We start from the raw sequence: 23066 nt of genomic DNA, 5'->3' as shown, positions 1-23066 counted from the left end.
GGAAACAGGATGCACCTGAGCTCAATTTTGAGCTTCATGGCAAAGGCTGTGAATACTTACAGTATGTACATGTGCTTTCTCAATTTTTTTATTTTTAATAAATTTGCAAAAAATCTTAAGTAAACTTTTTTCACGTTGTCATTATGGGGTGTTGTGTGTAGAATTCTGAGGAAAAAATGAATTTAATCCACTTTGGAATATGGCTGTAACATAAAATGTGGAAAAAGTGATGTGCTGTGAATACTTTCCGGATGTACTGTATATCAATCCAGCACAATTAATGAACAATTTTGTGATCATAACTGCATACACTATTTGGAATCATATTCTATAATACAATTAATCACACAATTCTTAGTAATTTAACACTAGTAATTTAAATGTGTAAATATTTGTCATTTTTAAGCCAAATAAAAGTACTGTACATAAACTTTATAAAAAAAAAAAAAAAAAAAAAAGATCACCAAACCTGCCAACTATTTAAAGAACATACATTATGCATAGTAAATCTATATGAAAGTAACATTGCTTAAAAAGAAAAAAATATATACACACTTTTCAATTATAAAAAGGAAAATCGAATAGACTGAATTGCTTATATTTTTACCATGCCTAAGTCTCTAATCTTAACAAAAAAAACGTTACCATAGTTAAATAAAGAAAAGCAACATTAAAACTTGTAAAACAAGGCTTATATGCTCGATTACTTAAAAAAATACTATGCAAAATAAGACATACTACCTGCAGCATTAGAGCATGAGGTGAATGTACAAAGATAGATGGATTGTCTTTGGGAGAAGACTCGAGGCAGAGCTGGGCATCTGTAGCTCGTGGGTTATATGTGAATGCAATGCAGTTAGACAGCTTTCCCTCATACAGCAAAAGTTTATGATGCTCAGCAAAAAGTAGGTCACTTTCTGCCTTATATTTAAAGGTACCCTTAAAATACAGAAAAAAGAATAGTACAATAAATTTCAGGATCAAATTGATACAACTGTTAGCAAAATAATCACAAAAGGTTTCCTGTTATTTATGTTTCTTAGCATAATACAATTTTTAAAACTTATTAAATTCTTGCACAGGAAGTGGTAAGGATATTATAATACGATTCAAGTTTGAAATAGGCAGGCAAAGTGACATAGCAGTTAAGGTTTTGGACTTTAGACCTCAAACCCTAAAGTTGTGGGTTTAAATCCCACTACTGACACTGTGTGACCATGAGAATGTCACTTCACCTGCCTGTGCTTCAAATGGAAAAACAAAAGAAATGTAGCCAATTCAATGTCAAATGTTTGGACACTCTGGATAAAGGGGCGAGACAAATAAGTAAATAAGATTACTCATGGTCAGTAACATCACTCAAAAAATAAACTGTTCAAATACTACCTACCAAGATGTGATTATTTAGTTTTAGATGTGCAATGCTCACATTAAAAACAGAGTACAACAAGCAGCATTACACTAGTTATATAACTTAGAGTTTTGAAAAGAGCAATAGAAAGAGAAATTGTGAGGAAAATGGTTTGCCATCTTGACATTAGTGGTTTTGTATCATTAAAAAAAAGCTTTGCACAAATGGATATTTCAACAAACTAGCCTAAAAAGTATGCAAACACCTAAAAAGTCCACAACTAAAACAGAATTTTTTTCTTGACAGAAGATTTATGCCATGGTGAAATGTACTTTTTGAACAGAGGGCGATCAAAATAATACAACAATTCAGTTTGTAGAGGGAAGAAATAAGCTTGCTTACAAGGATTTATAACGTGAAAAAATGTTTAGATGGCAGGAAAATCTTGACGGTAAAAATGCAAACCAAATGTTTAAAATTAATTTTTCTTCAATGAAATAATTCATACCTTGTAGCCTGGACCCAGCTGATAAATGGCTAAAATCTGAGCTGCATTGAGTGCTTCACTGAAGAGGTAGACAGCACCCATTTGACCACAAAACACTCTATTAGCGTCTGCAGTCTCAGAAGATCCCAGGAAACATTTGTCGAATGTCTTTAACATGCAAAAAAAATTAAACAATTTTAAACCATTTATAGATTAAATTTTCCACTTAATATCTTAAAATTCATATACTACAACTATGATCCTACAAATAGCAGTTATTTGAAAAACTAATTGCTCTAGACAGAAAAGTTTTCATTACTCTGTCCAGGGGGGTTTGTGCCAATACGAGATAATATTAACAGAAACTGTTTCAGCTTTTAAAAGGAGTTCTGTAAGTTTTTGATAGTGTTATTCCTTTTAATGAAATGTATTCTATTAAATAACAGGCTACATGGCTCCAGAGACCCTCAACTGGTTTAAAACATTTCAGGCTATTCACAGAGAATGCAACTTATTTCAGGGCACCATTAGACTCGTTTGTAAAATCTGGCATCGCTGTGACACACTGAGTTATTATCATCTTCTTCTACTTTTGGCTGCTCCAGTTTCCATATCTTCCTGTCTTCTGCATCTTGCTCTGCTCTTGCTCACCACCTGCATGTCCTCGCTCACCATATCCAAAAACCCAGCCACGGGGAAGCACAAACCAAGTGTTTCTTCATGCCGGTCCAAAGACCGGATGAATGGGGAAGGTTATGTCAGAAAGGGCATCCAGTGTAAAATGTTGCTAGATCAATATGCAGACAACAATACAAACTTCCATTACGGCAAATTTATATATATACACATACATACATACATACACACACACACACAGTAGACCCCGGCAAAGTCGCGGTTCAGAGTTCGCAGCCTCAGTCATTTGCAGATTTTTCCTTAGAACCTAACTAATAAATGTTAGTGGAAACCGCAAATATCCTCCGCAATTTTTATGGCTTTTTTCGTGGCAATACTGTACTGTAGAGAGAACAGGAAGCAGCTGTAGAGAAAACCGCGACTTGGGATGGTGAAAGTAGCATATAGAATTTGAAACTACAACTCCCAGCAGTCCCTCTGATTGGTCTTCTGCTGTGGATGCTGGGGCTGTTGAGGTCAAAGGATGTCAGTTGTCTCTGTTTGTGAGTGCGCGCGTAGGGTCAAGGCTGGAATTTCCACCATAAAAATAAATAAATCACCGTCTTCCTAATTGTGGTTTCTCGCGGGATGCTACGATTACTTAAAAGCCTGAACCATACCTGTCCTTTTTGGCTGATTGCTTTGGTTCTCTCTCCTCCCCCAGACAGGGGCTGTGCTCCCCTATGATGGTTGTCTATTGTTTAATCGTTAAGGAACTGCATGCTGAGCACCTTTTACTTCTGAAAGAGACATGTTTGCTTGAAGTGTTTGAATAAGGTTCCTGTCTCTACAATCTCCTGTGTTTGTGTGCAATTCTGTGACCCAAGCTGCACTAAGACTAGCCTGCAAGCATCAGCGCTTACCTCTGTGTGCTTGCTTGCAGCCAGTTTAAGCGCAGTTGGCTCAGTGATTTACATCCATGACGTCAGTTGCACTTTGTACATATCGTTCCAGTAGTTTTTTTAAATAGTTTTTACAGTTCATTAGCATTGTGTAAAATTATCAGTGTTGCAGTAATTGTGATGCTCTTTGCATGAAAAAAAAAATGTGTTCCATTAAAATTTCACTTTTTCTTTGTTAATTGTGATGTTTACTTAAAGTGAAGCAAAAAAGTATTTGGCATCCAGGGATGCATTAACCCCCAAGTATGTGGCAGTTTAACGGTTAAAGCGCCAAGATGCCACCAAAACGAGCTGCACCATCTATGGCTTCTGGCAATGAAAACGCGCTTGCATGAATTACAGTACATATAGCAGTAACATCGGTATTTTACATTCTAGCACTGTGGGAGACATAGCAGTACAGTATACAGGTTAACCTTTACACTATTTTTAGGTAATGTATTAAGCTGAGTTTGAAATTAAGTTAAAAGTGTTTTGAGGGCATATTTACGGTTTAAACTATGAAAACAGGTATTTTTTTAACCACATCCAAAATTCACCGTTTTTCACAATTCACGGGTGCTATAGGAAAGTAACCCGAGCGGGGGTGTACTGTATAAAAATTCTATATAGCCTATATAAAAATAGTATACTGTATATACACTCACAAAGGTCAAATCCCATTATAGCAAATACCAACATTAATAATGCAATGCAAAAAAATACTGCCACGCCTACACTTTCCGAACTCAATGTCCAGAACCCTGTGACAGGCTGTCTCAGAATAAGTCAGTCTGTTGCAAAACTTCCAGTCTCAGGCAGTCTCTTCGAGGCTCAGTGAAAGTGTAGGCGCGACACCCTACACATACTGAATTCTGATTCAGTGCTCCACCTAGTGTCCGCGTGAGTAGTTGTGTTGCGTGCAAATACTGTACTTTTTGAGTTTCACAGCGGTTCACAAAGTTTTCTTTGAGATGAATATAAAAAGTGAGAATCAGTGTCAGTTTACACTGAAAGAAAACTTAACAACCCCTGAGAAAAAGATGATTCCGGAAATGAAGAAAAATGATGTGGCAAAAGCATTCAGAATCACTACCTTCTTCTTCATCTAACGTCTCGTTTTCATTTTGTATTTTCATACCTGCATTTCTATTAAAAAATGTAATTTCTTTAAAACAAATTTTGTTTAACACGTCGTATAAATGTTTGTTTAGGCCAAAATTAAAATATTGATTATTCTGAAAATGTTACTTCAGTATTTGCTCTAACGGGATTTGTTCTGCAGGCAAGCAGCCAGGCAGACAATAGATAGGGCAAACTAAACTGCAAGATTAGGGTAAAAAAAAAATGAAAAGTAATGTAATTTTTAGAGTTACACAAAAACATCTTTTATCAGGGAACAAGTAATGGGTTAACAACGTACACTTTTTCTGCAGCAATGGAATTTAATTAAGCCTTGAAAACTGATGTAAACAAACTCCACAGGCTTGATTACTTATAAGCCCTCTGTCTGATTAAAAGAATTGTTGGAAAAAACTGTGTTGTAACACCTTCTGAAACATTATTTGGACAATATTGCACTGTACTGTAGATTGCTATCATAGTGGAGAGAAAAAGATAATTAAATGATGACAGACCATTATATCCCATCAAAGTGCTGATCTTTCCTTTCGAGAACTTGCAAAAAAAGAAAAGGTGGCTGTGAATAGTTACCTAACCTACCAAAAGGAACATGGAAACTGGTGGAAACTGACAGGAATAGGCTTGTCAAACCCAAAGCAACAACAGAATCACAAGACAAGTTCCTAAGAGTTAGTCTGCACACTCACACATACAATCGCATACAAGGTTTGTTATTATGACTACATATTTAATAACCTTTTGACCTGTGGACAGACTCTCTGAACCGACTGGCCTACAAATGGTCATGTACCAGAAGGGAGAAATGAGAAAGGTGACTGCAGTCTTGAATAAGATTGACTTTCTAAAGGAGAGTGTGTTATATACCCTGATCAGAAAACAATAATGTAACATTCTGTGCTGCAATCAACACCCTCTGCAGTGCTTTAAATTTCTTCAGTTAAGTAGGTGCCACACTATGATGTTATGGATCCCATGAAGATGCACTTTACAATCCATCTACACAGGTTAGTGAGAATGGATGGAGAAATTAAAGCCATATTGTATAAATAGAGAACGTTAAGGGTATTCTAAGGGTATTCTTGACAATACCCAAAATTTGTTGTGCCATTTTGAATTTTCACAGGTGGGCACTACAAGAAAATTAAAGGTGTTCACTCTCTTCAAGAGGATTTTCCCCAAAGGTCCATGACCAGCACCTTGGTGTTGCAGACATTAATGGTGCAATTAGTACTATCATGTAACCAAATCAACTTCAATTCGTTATTAGTATTTCTAAATATAATAATTCACCAACCCATATAACTGGACTGGAGGAGGAAATCAGGCACATCGAATGAAGCACACATATGGAACTACACATCAAAGATCTGAGAGTTAACAAGCTCACCACTTCATCATAGTGCAGATGTTCTTTCCTATTTTTTTAAAAATTTGTATAAAATGAAAAATAATTTCTAGTAAAGTTCAGTTTTAAACAAATGAAAAAAACTACACTTCAATAGATGAATGGCATCAGATTGCAGCGACTTCCTAACAGCATCTTCATTTTTAGTATTTGCTCTTCACAGGATACAAGTCATTATACTGTGTTCAATCTCCATATAAATTGCTGCAATGATCTTTCACAGTTGTGGCATTTCATTGCTGATGTTCTGTGATTTTAAAAGCTCTTAACAAAATGAAGAATTTAAAGAAAGCATCTTTATCCTTATCAACAAAAATTTCTCTCCATATTTTACTTACTATTTAATTTCTGACAAGTAAAGTTAAAAACTACAACAGACTGATCTTGTTATTTTGATGTGTACAGTACTAACACAGAATAAAGAAAAAAGTCTTTTCATCCTTCTGTAAGTTACAAGACATTCTGCTATTATTTAGGACAGTTAAATATTAGGGGAAAAAAAATTGTTCTTTTTTTGCCCCCCAGACATTTTCTCAGACATTGATATGTCTGGGAATTAACAGCTGCTTTATTCTTGCTCAAAAATATACTGTATTTGCTCAGTCTTATTAACCCATATGCCTTCCAGACATATACTAAACCCATTTATTCAAACTGTAGAATTTTAGAGAAAAGAAGACAAGGCACTGCAGATCCTTTAGCTAGCCCAACCTGCACAGCTTTGAGATGCAAGGAGGAAACCATTGCACCAAGAGAAAAACCCACACATGAATTGGAAAGAGTAAACTTCACAAACAAAATTACCAGCAGGATTCAAATTCAGTTTTCTGGATATCTAGGGCGGCAGCACTAAACACTAAGCTACCATAACACCAACTACTCCAATTACATGTGTGACATAATTTGGGAACACTGTATTAATGACTCATTAGTAAAACCAATCTTCATAAAATCAATTTTCACACGTCCTGCTAATTTGGAAGGGGATGCCCAACTTGTAAATGTTTACCTGACAATGCAGTGCATTCCATTCCATTAGCTATAAAAATCAGTTATACTTTAACTTTGTTAGACTGTGTTAGATTACATCTGATGCTGCTGTTGTTACATGGCATTAAATGGTATTCTTCAGAATTACTTTCATAGAAACCTAGAATATTAATAGATCTTTCATATAGTATTTAAACTCACTACAAATTTCAGAATATCTTAAATTAACAAACAGGAGTGTTTATCTCAATCAAATAAAACCTCATACTTACATCACTTGTGTTGACAAACCATGTGATTTCACCATACGAGGCAAGCTCCCCATTCACATAGCAGCTTATTTCGCTATTCTTCCACCGGTTGTAGATATGTACGATAGTCACCATGTACCACTGAAATATAAGATATGTGACTAAACATAAAATATGCACTCTAGTCACCATATATTTAAACAATCTAAACAATTAAAAATGTTTCAGGTAATAAGTTAAACACCACTCTACATGATATCTTTAATATGCAAAGAAATCTGATGTGGCCAGCACATGACTTTCTCCATAATTACAACATAAGTACAGTACATAGTATGAATTTTGTAAAATATATGCAAGATGTAATACCACAGAACTTTACTTTCAACTTTAAATGCAAATCTACTAAAATGTATTAATTGTTTTTTAAATGAAACTAAAATATAAAATATTTGCACTTGCTACTTTTTAGCCTAAATTTGAACAACTAATGCATCAATTCACCTGTAACTAAGATAAATTAATATTAATTCTATTATTCACATTTTGAAAATAAGTAGTAGAAACCTGCATATTCTGTTATGTAATAATAATAATAATAATAAATAATTCATTACATTTATATAGCGCTTTTCTCAGTACTCAAAGCGCTATCCACACAGGGAGGAACCGGGAAGCGAACCCACAATCTTCCACAGTCTCCTTACTGCAAAGCAGCAGCACTACCACTGCACCACCTGTAAGGACAATAGCTTGGATGGTCTTAGGACTAGCACTCTCAATTAATAAACTGAACCCAACAAAACTAATAGATGCCACAAACAGACATACTGGTAATAATAAAGCTATCAAAAGTAATCATGGTTTTGTTGTAATTAGAGTTCAGCTGCTGTGATTACTGCATTTGAAAAATTTAAATTTTAGAAGCTAACGCTTTGGACTGAACTCAAAATTCATAAATGTCCTTAAAAGTACTAGATTCATATGCAAAATTGTGAACTTCTCCACATGTTTATAATCAGAACAGACTGTTTAACAATGGGGGGGAACAGGGGGGAAAAAAAGTCCCTGTTTCTGTCAAGTCAGTGAGACTGCTGTGCAAACAGAGCATCTTTGTCAATAAGAAATAAAACCAAGCTCAAAAAAATTGCAAAAGGGTCAGAGGATTTTAATAACACAATTCAAAGCCTCACATTGTTTTACAGAGACTATATCTCTGTCTTGAATGAGCTATAAAGATTCACACTGTCATTTCTCCAAGCTGTGCGGTTAGTAGTTTTTAAAAAAAAAAAATATCACTCACTGGCATTAAACTAGTAATGATGAGAGTGAATAAATAGATGCGTGTGACTATCAAAGATGTAGTTACACATAAGAAAAGAACTAATAATGTGATAGTGTGCATCAAGAAATTTCCAACGGATCTGCCCTGAACATGGAAACCTTGTCCTAATATATGTCATTATTACAGATCCACCATTTCTGTATGTTTAGTAGCCTTACTGAGGGTCTTTCAATATGGGGACAAGGCTACTGTTATGAACTATACTATTATGGACTTTTGCAAAGAGAAAGACTTTTGCATTATTCTTCTTCTGAATTACATTTATTCATTAACATAATTTTGGCAGCATTTTTTTCCTTCTTTCTGTATTTTCTGATTAAGATAATATGTATATTTTGCTTAAACCTATTGTTTGATTTGCTGCAACTACTGATGAAACCAAAGCATCTAATCTTCTAAGATGGTGCACTTCAATAATAATGAATAATCATCACACTTTTGGTATTGTAGAATGGTAGTCTTTTGGGATTGGAATTTCTGCAGAGCTTTATTTTCTCCAGCATCCCACTGGGATGGAGCTTTTGTTTTCCTCTCCCCCCTGGACAACTGGCCATAGTATTACGACTTTAAAAAGTGTTAATAATAATTTATGTTATGTTTAAATCTGTTTAGGTTTCTTCTATTTTCTATGTATTAGTATTGACTGTTTTTAATTTTGTTTTTTTATTTAGTCTTCTTTGTAAATGAAATTCTTTAACATTTGTAAAGCAGATTAATCTATATGTTTGGTATGAAAAAGAAGCAAAAGAAGATTAAGAGGTGACATGATTGAAGTGTTTAAAATTATGAAGGAAATTTGTACAGTGGATCGAGACTGTTATTTTAAAATTAGTTCATCAAGAACACGGGGGCACAGCTGGAAACTTGTTAAGCATAATTTCGCACAAACATTAGGAAATTTTTCTTTACTCAAAGAACGATAGACACTTGGAATAAGCTACCAAGTAGTGTGGTAGACAGTAAGACATTGGGGACTTTCAAAACTCGACTTGATGTTTTTTTTGGAAGAAATAAAAGGATAGGACTGGCGAGCTTTGCTGGGCTGAATGGCTTGTTCTCGTCTAGAGTGTTCTAATGAAAATGTACTACATAAATATTGTCAGTTATATCTGTTTCATGGTTTTTACTATAGATGACCTGCCCTTTCTGATGCTCAGTTTAATTTCATAGCAGTTCATCTTTATTTAATTTAATCAAAGCATATGCTGGGTCTAAAGCCAAATCAATTATTCACAGATCGCAGGACCTCTGGAAGCTTATATGCAGTAATTAAGTATACTGTATTAGATATTCATCATAGGTTTGATAGTAGATATTTGACTTTAATACATTTATTTTTATCTTGTGATATTATACAGGCAATAGGCAGATCAAAGTCATATGGCCATTGTACTGGTCAACCATAGTGAAAAGGAAGGTCAAAAGGCATGGCTCTCAATTTACTTGTCTATCTACTGTCACTACTGTCTATCTACTCTCACCTATGGTTACAAGCTGTGGGTAGTGACTGAAAGAACTAGACAGCAGATTTCAAGTGGTAGAAATGAGTTTCCTTAGTAGGGTGTCTGGGCTTAGCCTTTGACATTGGGTAAGAAACGCAGACACACACTCATGAGGTGCTCAAAGTAGAGCCGCTGCTCTTCCATATCGAAAGCAGCTAGTTGAGGTGGCTTAAGCCTCTGATTAGGATGCTTCCTGTATGCCTACTTAGGGAGGTGTTTTGGGCATGTCCAAACCAGGAGACAACAATGGGGCAGACCAGGAATCACTGGAGAGATTATACCTCTCAGCTGGCCTGGGTAAATCTTAGCATCTCCCCAGAGGAGTTAGAGAAGGTGGCAGGGGGTATCTTTGTATAAACTACTGTCCCCTGACCCAGACCCGTGGCATAAAATAGATGGATGGATGGATGGATGGCTGGCTGGATACATATTATAAAATGGTTAAAACTTTTGTCAGTATCATTACATCATTATTCAGTGGGGAGGATGGTCACTCCCTGAGGTTTTCATTCTACTGTTTTTGGAAATATGTTGTTAGTGCATTACAACAGTTTTTATGGGGGCATGTTATTCAGCCCAAGAAAGTTTGACAGTCCAATTCACCCAATTTCTCCAAATTAACTTCAAGTCGAGTTGGGTAAGGTTCTGAAATTACTACTGTCTATCATATTGCTTGTGTTTATGGGTTCTGTGTGAAGAAAAATATTGCTGCGCTTCTTAAGCAAAACTTACCAATAACAGATTTCTATGCGTCTGCAACAGATTTTGCAATCTCTTGTTTTCTCTGCTGCTTAAATGTGGAGAGTGAGTATTCTGTGGGTCTTGGGGTGTGTATTGTTAAATATTTTCACTAGAAGAAGAAAGGGAATGGCAACCTTGAAAGAAGAGGTACTTCTTTCCCATGATGCTAGATAGTAGACAACTCACAAGATGTCAAGGATTCTTAAAAATGTGTTGCCGGATACAGGGAAGCATACAATCGAGGATAGGATGGAATGGAATAAGGACAAGGATGATGCCTTTGAGAACACAGTGAGCTGAATGGTTGTTTAGGGACATAGCCTCTCCTGCATAACTCAGTACTAAGGAATGCAGGAATACCAAAGGCTGCTAAATGGATTTCTAACCAGATAATCCCGATGCAAAAGTAAAACTATAACTGCTTGTAGAGATGACCCCTGGACATGGTGTAAAGTTATTTCAAGCTCATTGTGCGCCCAGAGATAAGATATGATTTGCGGGCAGTGGTTCAACTGCAAGGAGAACAAGGAAAAAGATTACATAGTGCACAGAGGAGTAAGAACTTAAATGATATCTGACAGCTAGACAAAGGAGTGAACCACTCCTCTGGATAGAGGGGGAACAACAACTGAGAGAGTAGCCAAAACAGACTTTTGCGTTTGTTAGTTGTCTATGTTTTTAAACTTGTATATATTTGTACACATCTTGAGGCCCCCCTAACTTGTGTTTAGCTATTTAATAAATCATTTTTTATACTTGAAAATACTTGTACAAGCTGAAAAGATTTTTCTAAGAATTAAGCTAGAACAACCAATCAGCACACAAGTTATTTAGCACAGAATTGCCAACTTAAACATATTTTCAAGGGTATGAGAAATAACAATTCCATCTGTATTCACCCTGAATGTTGAGATACCTTTTGGGGCTTGAAGTCAAACTTAACACAGTGCTGGAATCCTTTCCCTTTAGATTTTAATGAGGTCACAATTAGACATCCTCCAACAAAATGTGCAGAGTATCCAAGTCCTTTACTTGTCCGGAAACTGAAAGGAAAATACCATAACTTAACAAGATATTTGATGAAAACTCTTTATATGACATGAAACAAACAGGCTTAAGCTCATTAAAATATAACATTGTATACCAGATATATTTAAATACATACACTACATATATACACACATATACTATACATATATACACATATATATTTGTACATATACTGTACCATCAGGTCATGTCAGGTTGGGGAGAATGCACTGGTACAGCGTGTTGCTGCACCCACCACATGACAAAACTGCTCAGGATCCCGGTTGGCAACCCCCAAGGCAGACATGCGGTTCAATCCCACTCCCCGGAAATGAGCATCTACATGCTGCAGCCAAGTATTACGTGGGTGTCCCCTTAACCCTTAACCTTAACGGCTTAGGTCCTCAACAATGAGGATTCTGTGAGCCAGATCACACTCTGGGAATCATGCCATATGGCTGTAATGCCATAACTGATGCACCTCAAAATGCAGGTAATGTGCCTCATTCAGGACTTCGTGAGCAACTGCTTGTTCGACACAAAGTCAAACCAGCGGTACCCAAGGATTCTCCAAAGAGACACCGTACTGAAGCAGTCCAGTCTTCATGTCAAGTCACTGGATAGCATCCATGTCTCGCAACCATATAGCAAAACAGGAAGCACCAGAACTCAAAGACTTGGACCTTTGTCCTTTTGCAGACATCATGGGAACACCACATGCACCTTTCTAGCAACCTCATGACAAGCCATGCTCTCCCAATCCATCTAATGACTTCATAGGAAGAGTCACCAGAGACATGAATATCGCTGCAGAGGTAAGTAAACCTCTCGATGAGGTCAATATTCTCTCCACAAACAAACACTGCTGGATGGCTGTACCCAAGAGGTCATTAAAGGCCTGGATCTTGGTTTTTATCCAGGACACTCACAAACCCAAACACTCAGACTCCTCACTCAGTCTCTCGAGTGCCCCAATCAGAGCCTTCATTGACTCCGCAAAGATCATAGCATCGTCGGGAATCTCAAGGTCAGTGAGTCTCTTCATCAACAGATGCCCCACAGCCGCTGGACCCCATGACTGTGCCCGACACCTAGTCCATGTAAGCATTGAAAAGAGATTGAATATATTGTACATACACATATATACATATATATGCAAACACACTCACAAATATATATGTATATATACATATACACATACACACACACATATACATATACATATATACATATACATATACATATACATATACATATATATATATATATATATATATATATACACATACATTGCAGAGCATACAATATACACACAGTACATTAAATATCACATATTAATATGTATAATGATCTGAAACTTCTGCATTAATGGCATATTTTGCATAGTGCTCCTAGCCAGGTCTTACATAACAGAAAAAGTAAAAACAAATATATATATATATATATATATATATAATGTCAAAATATGTTAAGTTAATCTAAAAGCTAAGCTTTAAATATAAAAAAGTGTTTGCCCCACAAACAACAATCCGAAAAACATTTCATTTTAAGAGATTAGGCTAGGTAGGCATTTTATTATCCTAGTGAGGAATTTGTTTGCAGCAGGAAAGTACAAAAAGGTAAGGTACAGTTACACAGCTTCAATAAAATAAAGATGAAACAACTGATGTGTGTTATGATGGGTCAGTTTTGGTTTTTTAATAATCTGCTTGCCTATTAGGTCCGACTTAAACCAGCCCTGTTCAAATTAACCTTCCTCTTGTGTTAGCTTTCTGTTATCATCTCTTATGTTAACGGGTCGGTTTTGACCCGTGTATTAAATCAGCTATAAAATACACTAAAAACAATAAGTTATCATCCAATTTGTTTCTCATCTCTTGGTTACCTTGTTAGGCTTCCTTATCCATGAAAATGTTGGTTTTAATACTTTTGGTGTGGGCCTCTGGGCCTTTTTTTGTCAGTTATACCCCTTGATTTCAATTTAAAAAAATGGTAAAATAAACCTCAAGAGAATCATATTAATAAATAAAACGTTCTTGTGTTACCTGACTAATACTGAGGGGTATAGAACACATCTCTTAAATAAATTTGTTTTATTTATTTTTTCATTTTAATATTAATAACTAAAGTGACATCTATGGTGTTACGGGTCAATTTCGACCCATAGATATTTACATCAAGAAAAGGCAAAAAAATATTTTTTTTAGCAATAGAACTTTAATATAAACTGAAAAAAATGAAAAGCAGAACAGGTCATGACACAAAATATATATTTGCATGGTCAAATAAACAAAAACCAATCAAGAAAATCAAACCAATAGAAATCAATTACAAGTTCCAAAACTAATACAAAGCTAAATCAGAGTAAAAACCTCTGTGTGCAAGAACATGCTTGTGTATGTGTGTGTTTAGAGGCATGTGTGGCAAAAAGTGACTTTTTGAGTGTTCTTTGCAGAGATATTTCTTGCAGTTGAAACACAATACATTTGTCTTTCTGTCCTTACTGCTTGGGCAGACCTGACACCTCTTTCTTTTCGAATCAGGCGGCCTGACTGGGGTTGGGGCTGTTTCGGTTGGTGTTGAGGCAGGGCTGGCTGAGGAGGATGCTGATGCAGATTCTCTCTGTGTTGCTGATGGTGAGGATGGAGTGCTGGGTGAGCTCTGCAGCTGTCTGGGTCTCGGGGCACCCGTTCCCTTCGCCTAATGTGTGGCTTGACAAGGGAATTTCCCAACTCCTCAAGAAACAGTCTCTGCTTGTTTTTTTTTGGTTGAGTTCCACCCTTGGTGGATGTGGCTCCACAACACAAATGCATTATATGCAGACACATCAAGGATGTTGTAAAACACAACCATTGGCCATCTTCTGGTCATTCGCTGGCATGTGTATGTGGCTGTCAGCTTGTCCAGGTTGTCCACTCCTCCTTTGTTTTTGTTATAGTCGTGGATAATTGTCGGCTTTTTGTCACTTCCTGATGATACAGCTGCGTCTTTGTGAAGAGTAGACATGAGTATCACATTCCGGTTTCTTTTTGGACAATATGAGACAACAGTGGTGGTGTCTGTAAAAGCAAACTTTGAGGAAAGTGGAGCCCTGCCCTTTCAGCAGGCAACTCAGGTTTATTTTTCTTCACTGTTCCCACCATGGTAAGTTTCCTCTTGAGAAGTTCTTGTCCGAGGTCATAGCTGGTAAAAAAATTGTCACAAGTGATATTGTGACCCTGCAGTCCAGTGGTCATATCGAGGATGAACGTTTTCCTTGGTTTTTCTCAGGGATGCCACTCGCAGCATTGCCTGTGTAAATCTGTAGATTCTAGGCATAGCTGGTTCTTGCATCACAGGCTGCCCAGATTTTTATGCCGTATTTCCCTGGATTACTGGGTATGTATTGCCGGGAGGGGCATTTTCCTCGAAAAGGGACAAGACGTTCATCCACTGTCACCTCTGGCCCTGGGTTGAACATCTGCGGAAGGAGCTGCACCCATCTCTCCCAGACATCCCTGATGGGACCAAGCTTGTCAGATCCCACTCTGGTCTCTCTGTTGTCAAATCTGAGGACTCTTGATATCATTTGAAATGTCTGAAGTGACATTGTTGCCCGGAAAATATTTCTGCCTGTTGATGCGTCCCATAGACTATCAGTGGCCTCATTGCAGGATCTGTACACTCCAGCAAGAAGAAGAACACCAATGAAAGCATCCAGGTATTCCTCATCAATTTTTTTCCACATGACGCCATGGACTTTTTTTCCTTCAAGGTTCGTCATAGTAATGATGATTCTTTTTAGTGACAATGGCATAAATAGCTCAAAACATGTTTTGATGTCACTGACTCTGGTCAGAGCAAACCTTGTGATTCCAGGGGTCATTTTGATGACATTTGCAGCAGCTGCCCTGCCATGTACATCATGAGGTACTGAGCTCCAAAAGATCTTACCATTTTTGGACTTGAATCTTTCAGCAGGAGCAGCTTCAGCACCAGTGACCTCCTTATCCGACTCATCAGATGTGTCTGTGTCTTCTGGATGATACTCCACATTGTCTTCCTCCTCAGAAACCTGCTCATCTGAATCGCTATGCTGCTTTGTGTCCTCTCCTTCATTTTCACCAAAAATATTATCCAGAACTTGGCTCACTGTAAATCTTCTTCTCATTTTTGCATGCTGCAAATTGTAAATGTGCACTCTGCAAGTCAGATGGCCACTCAAATGAGTGAATTCACCTCACATGTCTGGACAGGCCCGTCTTTGTTTGTTTTGTTTTTGTGCAGGTATACTGGAAAGCCACGCAAAATGAGGAAGCTCACATGATTAGGAGAGGAGCTGGTGGTCAGTGTGTCAGCTGACAGTGCACTTAGGATTTCAGTTTTGGCTCTAATTATTGCTTTATCATCATATTATCATAACTGGGTCGAAACCGACCCTAACAACACAAAGGTCATAATTTCAACCAGAGCATTTTATAATTTAGTAAAAAAATTTTTTTTTTGCTTTATTTTGTTGAAATAGAGGTTCCTGACAAAGTCAAAAAGCCTTGATGCAATAAACAAATTTATGTGATTCTTGTATGCATTTAAAATTTAAAACAGGTCGGTGCAGACCCTAACACAAGAGGAAGGTTAAGTCACACTATCACAGTGAATTACTCAGGTTCTAGGAGGCCATTTTGCTGTGACCAAAAGTAATGCCTGAAAAATCACAGGTTTTGGACTGTTGGTAAAGTCTTGTAAAGTCTGAGGATGTTGAACACCACCAAATCAAAATTACAGACATATTGTATAAGTAGAGAAAGTTAATACAATAGTCTAAGGGAGGCCATTCTTACAAATTCACTCAAAGAGCAAAGATTATATGTTCCATGAAGTTAAAGAGATTCCAAGAACGATGTGTATTGATCTGCAAGCTACTCATGCCTTCACTACATTTAGCTTTCAAAACTCTACAGTCAAAAAGATTAGTCCAAATTGCTAGCTGTGGCATACTAATAAAGTTAGGTACCATTGAGAAACATCCAGCTCAAGAATGAGCAAAGTTCTACAGACAGTGAAATCAAATAGCCAGCAAGGACCCTGCAACATTTAGAAGGAAAATATTGTCACAGATGACAGTAAGAACCTTGTATCAAGATTCACACACTTAAATATGCAGTATAATGTAGGAATATTTTGCCAGTAGTACATGCTGCCATCACAAACAGATCCATCCATTCATCTCGGTATTCACAAAATCTCCAGGAGAATATTAGGCCATTTATCTTTAAACAAAAAAGTACTCAGAGCCCAGTCAAGTATCAAGACAATGACACAAGATACACTAACAAGTATATGCCAGAATTGTTGAATGTAAAATAAATAAATAAATATACATAGATACATAAATAAATAAATGGCATTTTTAAAGAACTACTCTAGGTCAGGATGATAAACATATCAAAATCCTAGGGAAAGACCTGAAATGACCAGTTCACTTTTGAAAACCCTGACATATTTGAGTTGAAGCAAATTCTTGAAAACTCTCCACAGCAGTAACAGCACTTGATCTTTAACTACAGGAAACATTTTGATGCAGTTTTTGGTGTTAAATGTATGATAGTCAAATACTTAGCCTAAGAAAGAAAATAACTTTATATTTGCCAATGTTATACTGAATAACTCTGTTAAATACATTTCAAATGTGAGTGATGTGTTCACTTAAGAGACACTGCCAGATTTTGGACAAAGATGCTGTAACATTCACTATGTAAAATATGCAACAGTGCTAGAGGGGGAAAAATCATTACAATGATTTCTGCTTTTGTGATGTGCCATAAAATTGTATCCGAGTTTTACTGCACTGCTTATATTTAACTGTCTTCTCTGTAAACCACCACTGTAAAGATCTGCATTCCTAAGCAGCAACACTGTCAATGGGATTTCCTAACATTTTACTATGCATTTAAACAGACATGATAAATTATTATCTCTATTATTTGGCTCATTTCCAATGAAAATGTTCTTAGGTTGAATTTAAAGAATGTTGCACAACTTAAAAGAAAAACATGTTAAAACCTGTTAAAATGCACGCCTTTTTTACTTTACAAGTGTAACATTAAATCTATGGCAAAAGCAACACTGGTTGGTTTAAGCTTGCACTAACTAGTTAGAAAACTGTGCCGAATCCAGATTTCACAAACTTTGTGCTACACCAAAACAAGAAAAAATCAGTGCAAAGCCTGTATTGTTAAAGACAACTAGGTGGCTTTTGCTATTTTTCTTTGCTGTTAATTATATCTGAAGCAGAAGTTTATTTTGACAGAAAATGCATGAAATGCTAGTAAAGGTATGTTAAACATAATAAAGGAGAATGATACTAAAAACAATCATATTCACACATAATATTTCAGAAATCTGTGGAGCTTGTGTGTAAATTAAAACATTATGTTGGACAGCATACTCTGAAGAAAATATATGCAATTGTATTTCATTTTTTAAATAGGTCACAATTCTATTAAAATAAGCTTTTAAGAAGTTTAATATTTGGATATTGTGTTCAGTAAATTAAATCATACACTTCACAGAATCTAAAAAAAATGCTTATGAGGTAATAATTATAAAACCATTTACTATATAAAAAAAAAATTAAAGGCCTCATAAGCAAAGTTTTTTACCTGCATTTTTTATTACTCTTTAATTTAATATTTTTGCTGCTGGAATATGTGAATTTCCCCCTGGGATTAATAAAGTATCTATCTATCTAATTGATTATTTCCCATTGTAATATCAATACAGTATGCAACAGTGGATTGCAATGCAAATAAAAAAAGCAATTACAACTGTCAGTTATGAATACTGTACTTTGATATGAAAAACTTTATTATTACCAGGAATTTTAGTAAAAGGAAAAAAACAAATGCATATTTTATATTTCTGAGAACTTCTCATTTCTTTGCCATTGCAAAAATAAATATATTTTAATGAGGTGTTATTTAAACTAAATCTTGATCTTTTTTTTTTCTCAAAATAATAAAGGCTGTCTTGGGTGTGTGTATTTAGTGCATGAAATTCTAACAGAAAGTGAAAAATATTAGTCTGAAACCTGTGCGGAACAGGATTTTTTGGGTACCTGTTGTCCATTACAGTTAGAAGGTATATAATAAACAGTATCATCTCCAGACAGAGCAGCAGCTTCAGCAACAGACTGCTGTCACTTTCCTGCTCCACTGACAGACTGAGGAGATCGTTCCTTCCCCACGCTATGCGACTTTTTAATTCCACCCGGGGGGGTAAACGTTAACATTTTTCAAAGTTATTGTCTGTTTTTCACCTGCATTGTTATCACTCTTTAATTTAATATTTTCTTTATCAGTATGCTGCTGCTGGAGTATGTGAATTTCCCATTGGGATTAATAAAGTATCTATCTACAGTATATCTATCTAAAGTGAGGATCAGTTTACAGGGGAGGCAATCAAGATTCTTGTAAAACAATATTGTAAGATAGTTGCATGTTATTTGACAATTGTCAGTTTTTAGTGCAACATTTGCTGCCAGAATCTATAACCAAAATAATGAGTAAAATAAAATGAGATCTTTCCTTAAAGAAAATGAAAAACTACTTTGATGACAACAGAATAATGTATGTGTCAGGCCCTTTGCTGTTAACCCAAGATCTTTTAATAAGCAACATTTTTCATCATTGTATTCAATGCACAAACTCATACGTTCCTGTAAATATGCAGCATGTGCACACAATGAACCCCTAAAGTTACTTGTCAAATATTACATGCATAGAGCACTTTGAAAACCCCCCTTTATATGGCATAGTTTTCACTTTTCAAATATATAAAACACACATTTCAAATTCAAACGTTTTTTTGGCTAACAAATTTAAAGTATTAGGTAAGAACAACTCAAATGTATACAGTAATCCCTCCTTCATCGCGGGGGTTGCGTTCCAGACCCACCCGCGAAAGGTGAAAATCATCGAAGTAGAAATCATATGTTTATATGGTTATTTTGATATTGTCATGCTTGGGTCACAGATTTGCACAGAAACACAGGAGGTTGTAGAGAGACAGGAGCTTTATTCAAACACTGCAAACAAACATTTGTCTCTTTTTCAAAAGTTTAAACTGTGCTCCATGACAAGACAGAGATGACAGTTCAGTCTCACAATTAAAAGAATGCAAACATATCTTCCTCTTCAAAGGAGTGCGCGTCAGGAGCACAGAATGTCAGAAAGAGAGAGAAAAGCAAACAAATCAATAGGGCTGTTTGGCTTTTAAGTATGGGGAGCACCATGGCACAAAGCTGTTGAAGGCGGCAGCTCACACCCCCTCCGTCAGGAGCAGAGAAAGAGAGACAGAGAGAGAGAGAGACAGAGAAAAACAAACACTCAAAAATCAATATGTGCCCTTCGAGCTTTTAAGTATGCGAAGCACCGTGCAGCATGTCGCTTGACGAAGCAGCTGCACAGAAGGTAGCAACGTGAAGATAATCTTTCAGCATTTTTAGACGAGCGTCCCTATCATCTAGGTGTGTGAACAGCCCCCCTGCTCAATCCCCCTACGTCAGGATCAGAGAAAGTCAGCGCAAGACAGAGAGAAAAGTAAGTTGGGTAGCTTCTCAGCCATCTGCCAATAGCGTCCCTTGTATGAAATTAACTGGGCAACCCAACTGAGGAAGCATGTACCAGAAATTAAAAGACCCATTGTCTGCAGAAATCCGCGAACCAGCAAAAAATCCGCGATATATATTTAAATATGCTTACATATAAAATCCGCGAAAGAGTGAGGCGCGATATAGCGAGGGATTACTGTACAAAACAAACACAAATGGTAAAACAAGTATTAACTTATATAAAAGAACGCTTCGTTTTATAACTTCTAAACAGAACAGAATGCACATCAGGTACACCACAAAAGGTGCAGATAAAGCAGTAACTTAAAAGTCTTGCTTAAAGATGCGAGGTTGTGTTCAGTTTCATTTGAAAAACACAAATGAGTGATAACACATCATGTCAGGTTCAAGTTAGCATCTAAGGGTCCTCAGAAGAAAGATTTTCAACTGCACAAGAAGCTACAGAAAATTAAAAAAAAAAAAAAAATCAAAAGCATAGCTACCAAATTTGGTTCAGGTGGCATAATAATCCAAGATTCAATACTTTTTTTTTGATGGTCAACTGAGGAACCTTGACCTCAACTTGTCAAGACAGGTCTTCAGATCTCTATGTTAACCTGGATTCTTGGGGGTGTCTTTGAGAATCTTCAAGTTAAGTGGAAACATGGCCTTTTCCTCCTATACTGCCAATCTCTCCCTTGTACTATGAAATGAATGACTTCAAATTGCTTTGCAACCCGTCCAATACACAGAATATAGACATCAGTATTCTCGTACAGAAATTACTTTGGTATGCTGAAGACTAATCCTAATCAAGAGTTTCTTTCTATGAAAGGAAGGGCCTTACTCTCAAAGGTTTTTAATAATTTGTTCATTCTTTAAATTGCTTGATGTAATCAGTTTAGGGCATGATCAAGATGTGGATTCATTTAAATTGCACATATGGATCAAATTTCAGCAGAATCCATTCTAGCTCCCTGGTAAATATGACAGATTTGGCCCAGACAAAAAAACAACACCTCAAACCTGAAATGTTATTCGGAGATGAAGACAAATACCAATATAGTAAGAATCTAAGACTAAGTGGAGTTTAAAGGCTTAGACTGGATTTTTGAAACCAAGATAATATTATTCGAAAGGGTCTGCTAGATGTACCTAATTAACAATACTGCCAACTTGTGCCAAAAGAGAACAAGTGAGGGTAATTGCAATTTCAGTTATAGCTCACAGAAATGTGTTTCATTTTACTTTCCAGAAAGAAAAAAAAAACACAAACATTCACTGGTGGTTTAACAAAAGAGGTATAAGCAATTACATCTTCAGTACCAATGAGAAATGAAAGGCATATGATGAAAGAAGGGGATAATGTATTTTCTAACTTGACAGACACTGTTTACATAGATCATCATTTATTTGCATGGCAGTTGTTTCAGAGCGTTTTCAATGTAAAAGTTCCAATATACATTACATGCAAATATAAGCATTAACTGTCACAAAGAGAACAAAACTAAAAAGAAAACCATAATTGTGCTTTCAATTCTTCAGTGTAAATGGTCTTTCTTACTTGAGCCATTAATCATTTACCTTTTCCTTTGTATGCTACATGTATCAATTTAACAATAAAGTGCTCACAGTAAGGAAAAACAGAAACTATTATATAGCATTGAATTAACAGAACATCAAAGCTGATGCAGATGCGACAGTGATCAGTGTCTTAACTCTTTACAACAAAAAAATTACGGGGAGCTGTGTAAAAAGTTCAATGCAATCTTCTCTTAAAGTGAGATAAATTAAATTAAATTAAATCACTGTACATATATGTCCATTTTATTTTGTTGGGAAGCAGCAGACCCTACTAATCGGCAGATTTATGTAAGCACATATTTCTAAGTGTTCAGATAGACACATTGACGCTGTGTGGGGTGTGTGTGTAATACATACTGTACAGATATACTGCATCATCACAAACAACATGCAATATCTTTCAAAAAGTCTACAGGTCATGCAGCTCATTACAGCATTTTGGACACTGATAAAAGAGTATTTATGTAAAGTCAAAAGCTTCTAGTTGGCCAATTTCTGAAACCAAACAAACAGAATTTTAAATGATCCCACAAGACATTACCAGTAAAAACCACCAGCTGCTTTTACCATTAAAAAATGTGATTGATGCTAATGTTGGTGTCGGAAAACTACTTTCGTTTTTAAACTCTCCTTACATTGGTAAATTCTGCAAGTGTTTGTTTATTAAACACATTTATAAGAACCATACACCTTAAACAAGGACTTGGTAAAACAATTTTAAAACAAACAAAATACAGAAGTGTTATTTTAACCCACTACCATTAAGCTAACCTCCTCTATGAAGTACTTACCAGTATAAATAAGGTTTATCCTTATCTACATTGATATTGCTAACAGGATCCATTCGTAGCCATGTGTGGAAAGTGAATCCATTTTGGTATGGCCATTTGGCAATGGGAGGTAAAGCTATAGCCTGAGGAGGAACAAGAAGAGCATTACAAATAAAGTTATGAAACCTTTTAATTCATGTAATATCTTAAATTTCATTTTATATTTTTGATAATGTGAGAATGTATTAAGTTTGTGACTGGAAAAAGACAATGCAACAAAATTAACTACCAACTTGATAAAGAATTAATAATGACGAGAACA

The 23066-nt window shown here is 36.0% G+C and overlaps 1 protein-coding gene across 3 annotated transcripts in view; it reads right to left on the bottom strand.

Moving 5' to 3' along the window:
- Positions 1 to 23066, bottom strand: part of lrba (LPS responsive beige-like anchor protein) — an 830448-nt gene that overhangs the window by 724514 nt on the left and 82868 nt on the right. For all 3 annotated transcript variants that reach the window (XM_051928096.1, XM_051928098.1, XM_051928097.1), the window contains exons 5-9: positions 22766 to 22887; positions 11688 to 11814; positions 7205 to 7324; positions 1860 to 2006; positions 742 to 939 (exon numbers count right to left, since the gene is read on the bottom strand). In XM_051928096.1, coding sequence (XP_051784056.1) covers positions 742 to 939; positions 1860 to 2006; positions 7205 to 7324; positions 11688 to 11814; positions 22766 to 22887 — 714 coding nt within the window. The remainder of the gene's footprint in view (positions 1 to 741; positions 940 to 1859; positions 2007 to 7204; positions 7325 to 11687; positions 11815 to 22765; positions 22888 to 23066) is intronic.

This window comes from Erpetoichthys calabaricus, chromosome 5 (genome assembly GCF_900747795.2).
Source record: "Erpetoichthys calabaricus chromosome 5, fErpCal1.3, whole genome shotgun sequence".
In the NCBI taxonomy this organism is placed as follows: domain Eukaryota; kingdom Metazoa; phylum Chordata; class Cladistia; order Polypteriformes; family Polypteridae; genus Erpetoichthys; species Erpetoichthys calabaricus.
This window is presented reverse-complemented; position numbering and strand designations above follow the sequence as displayed.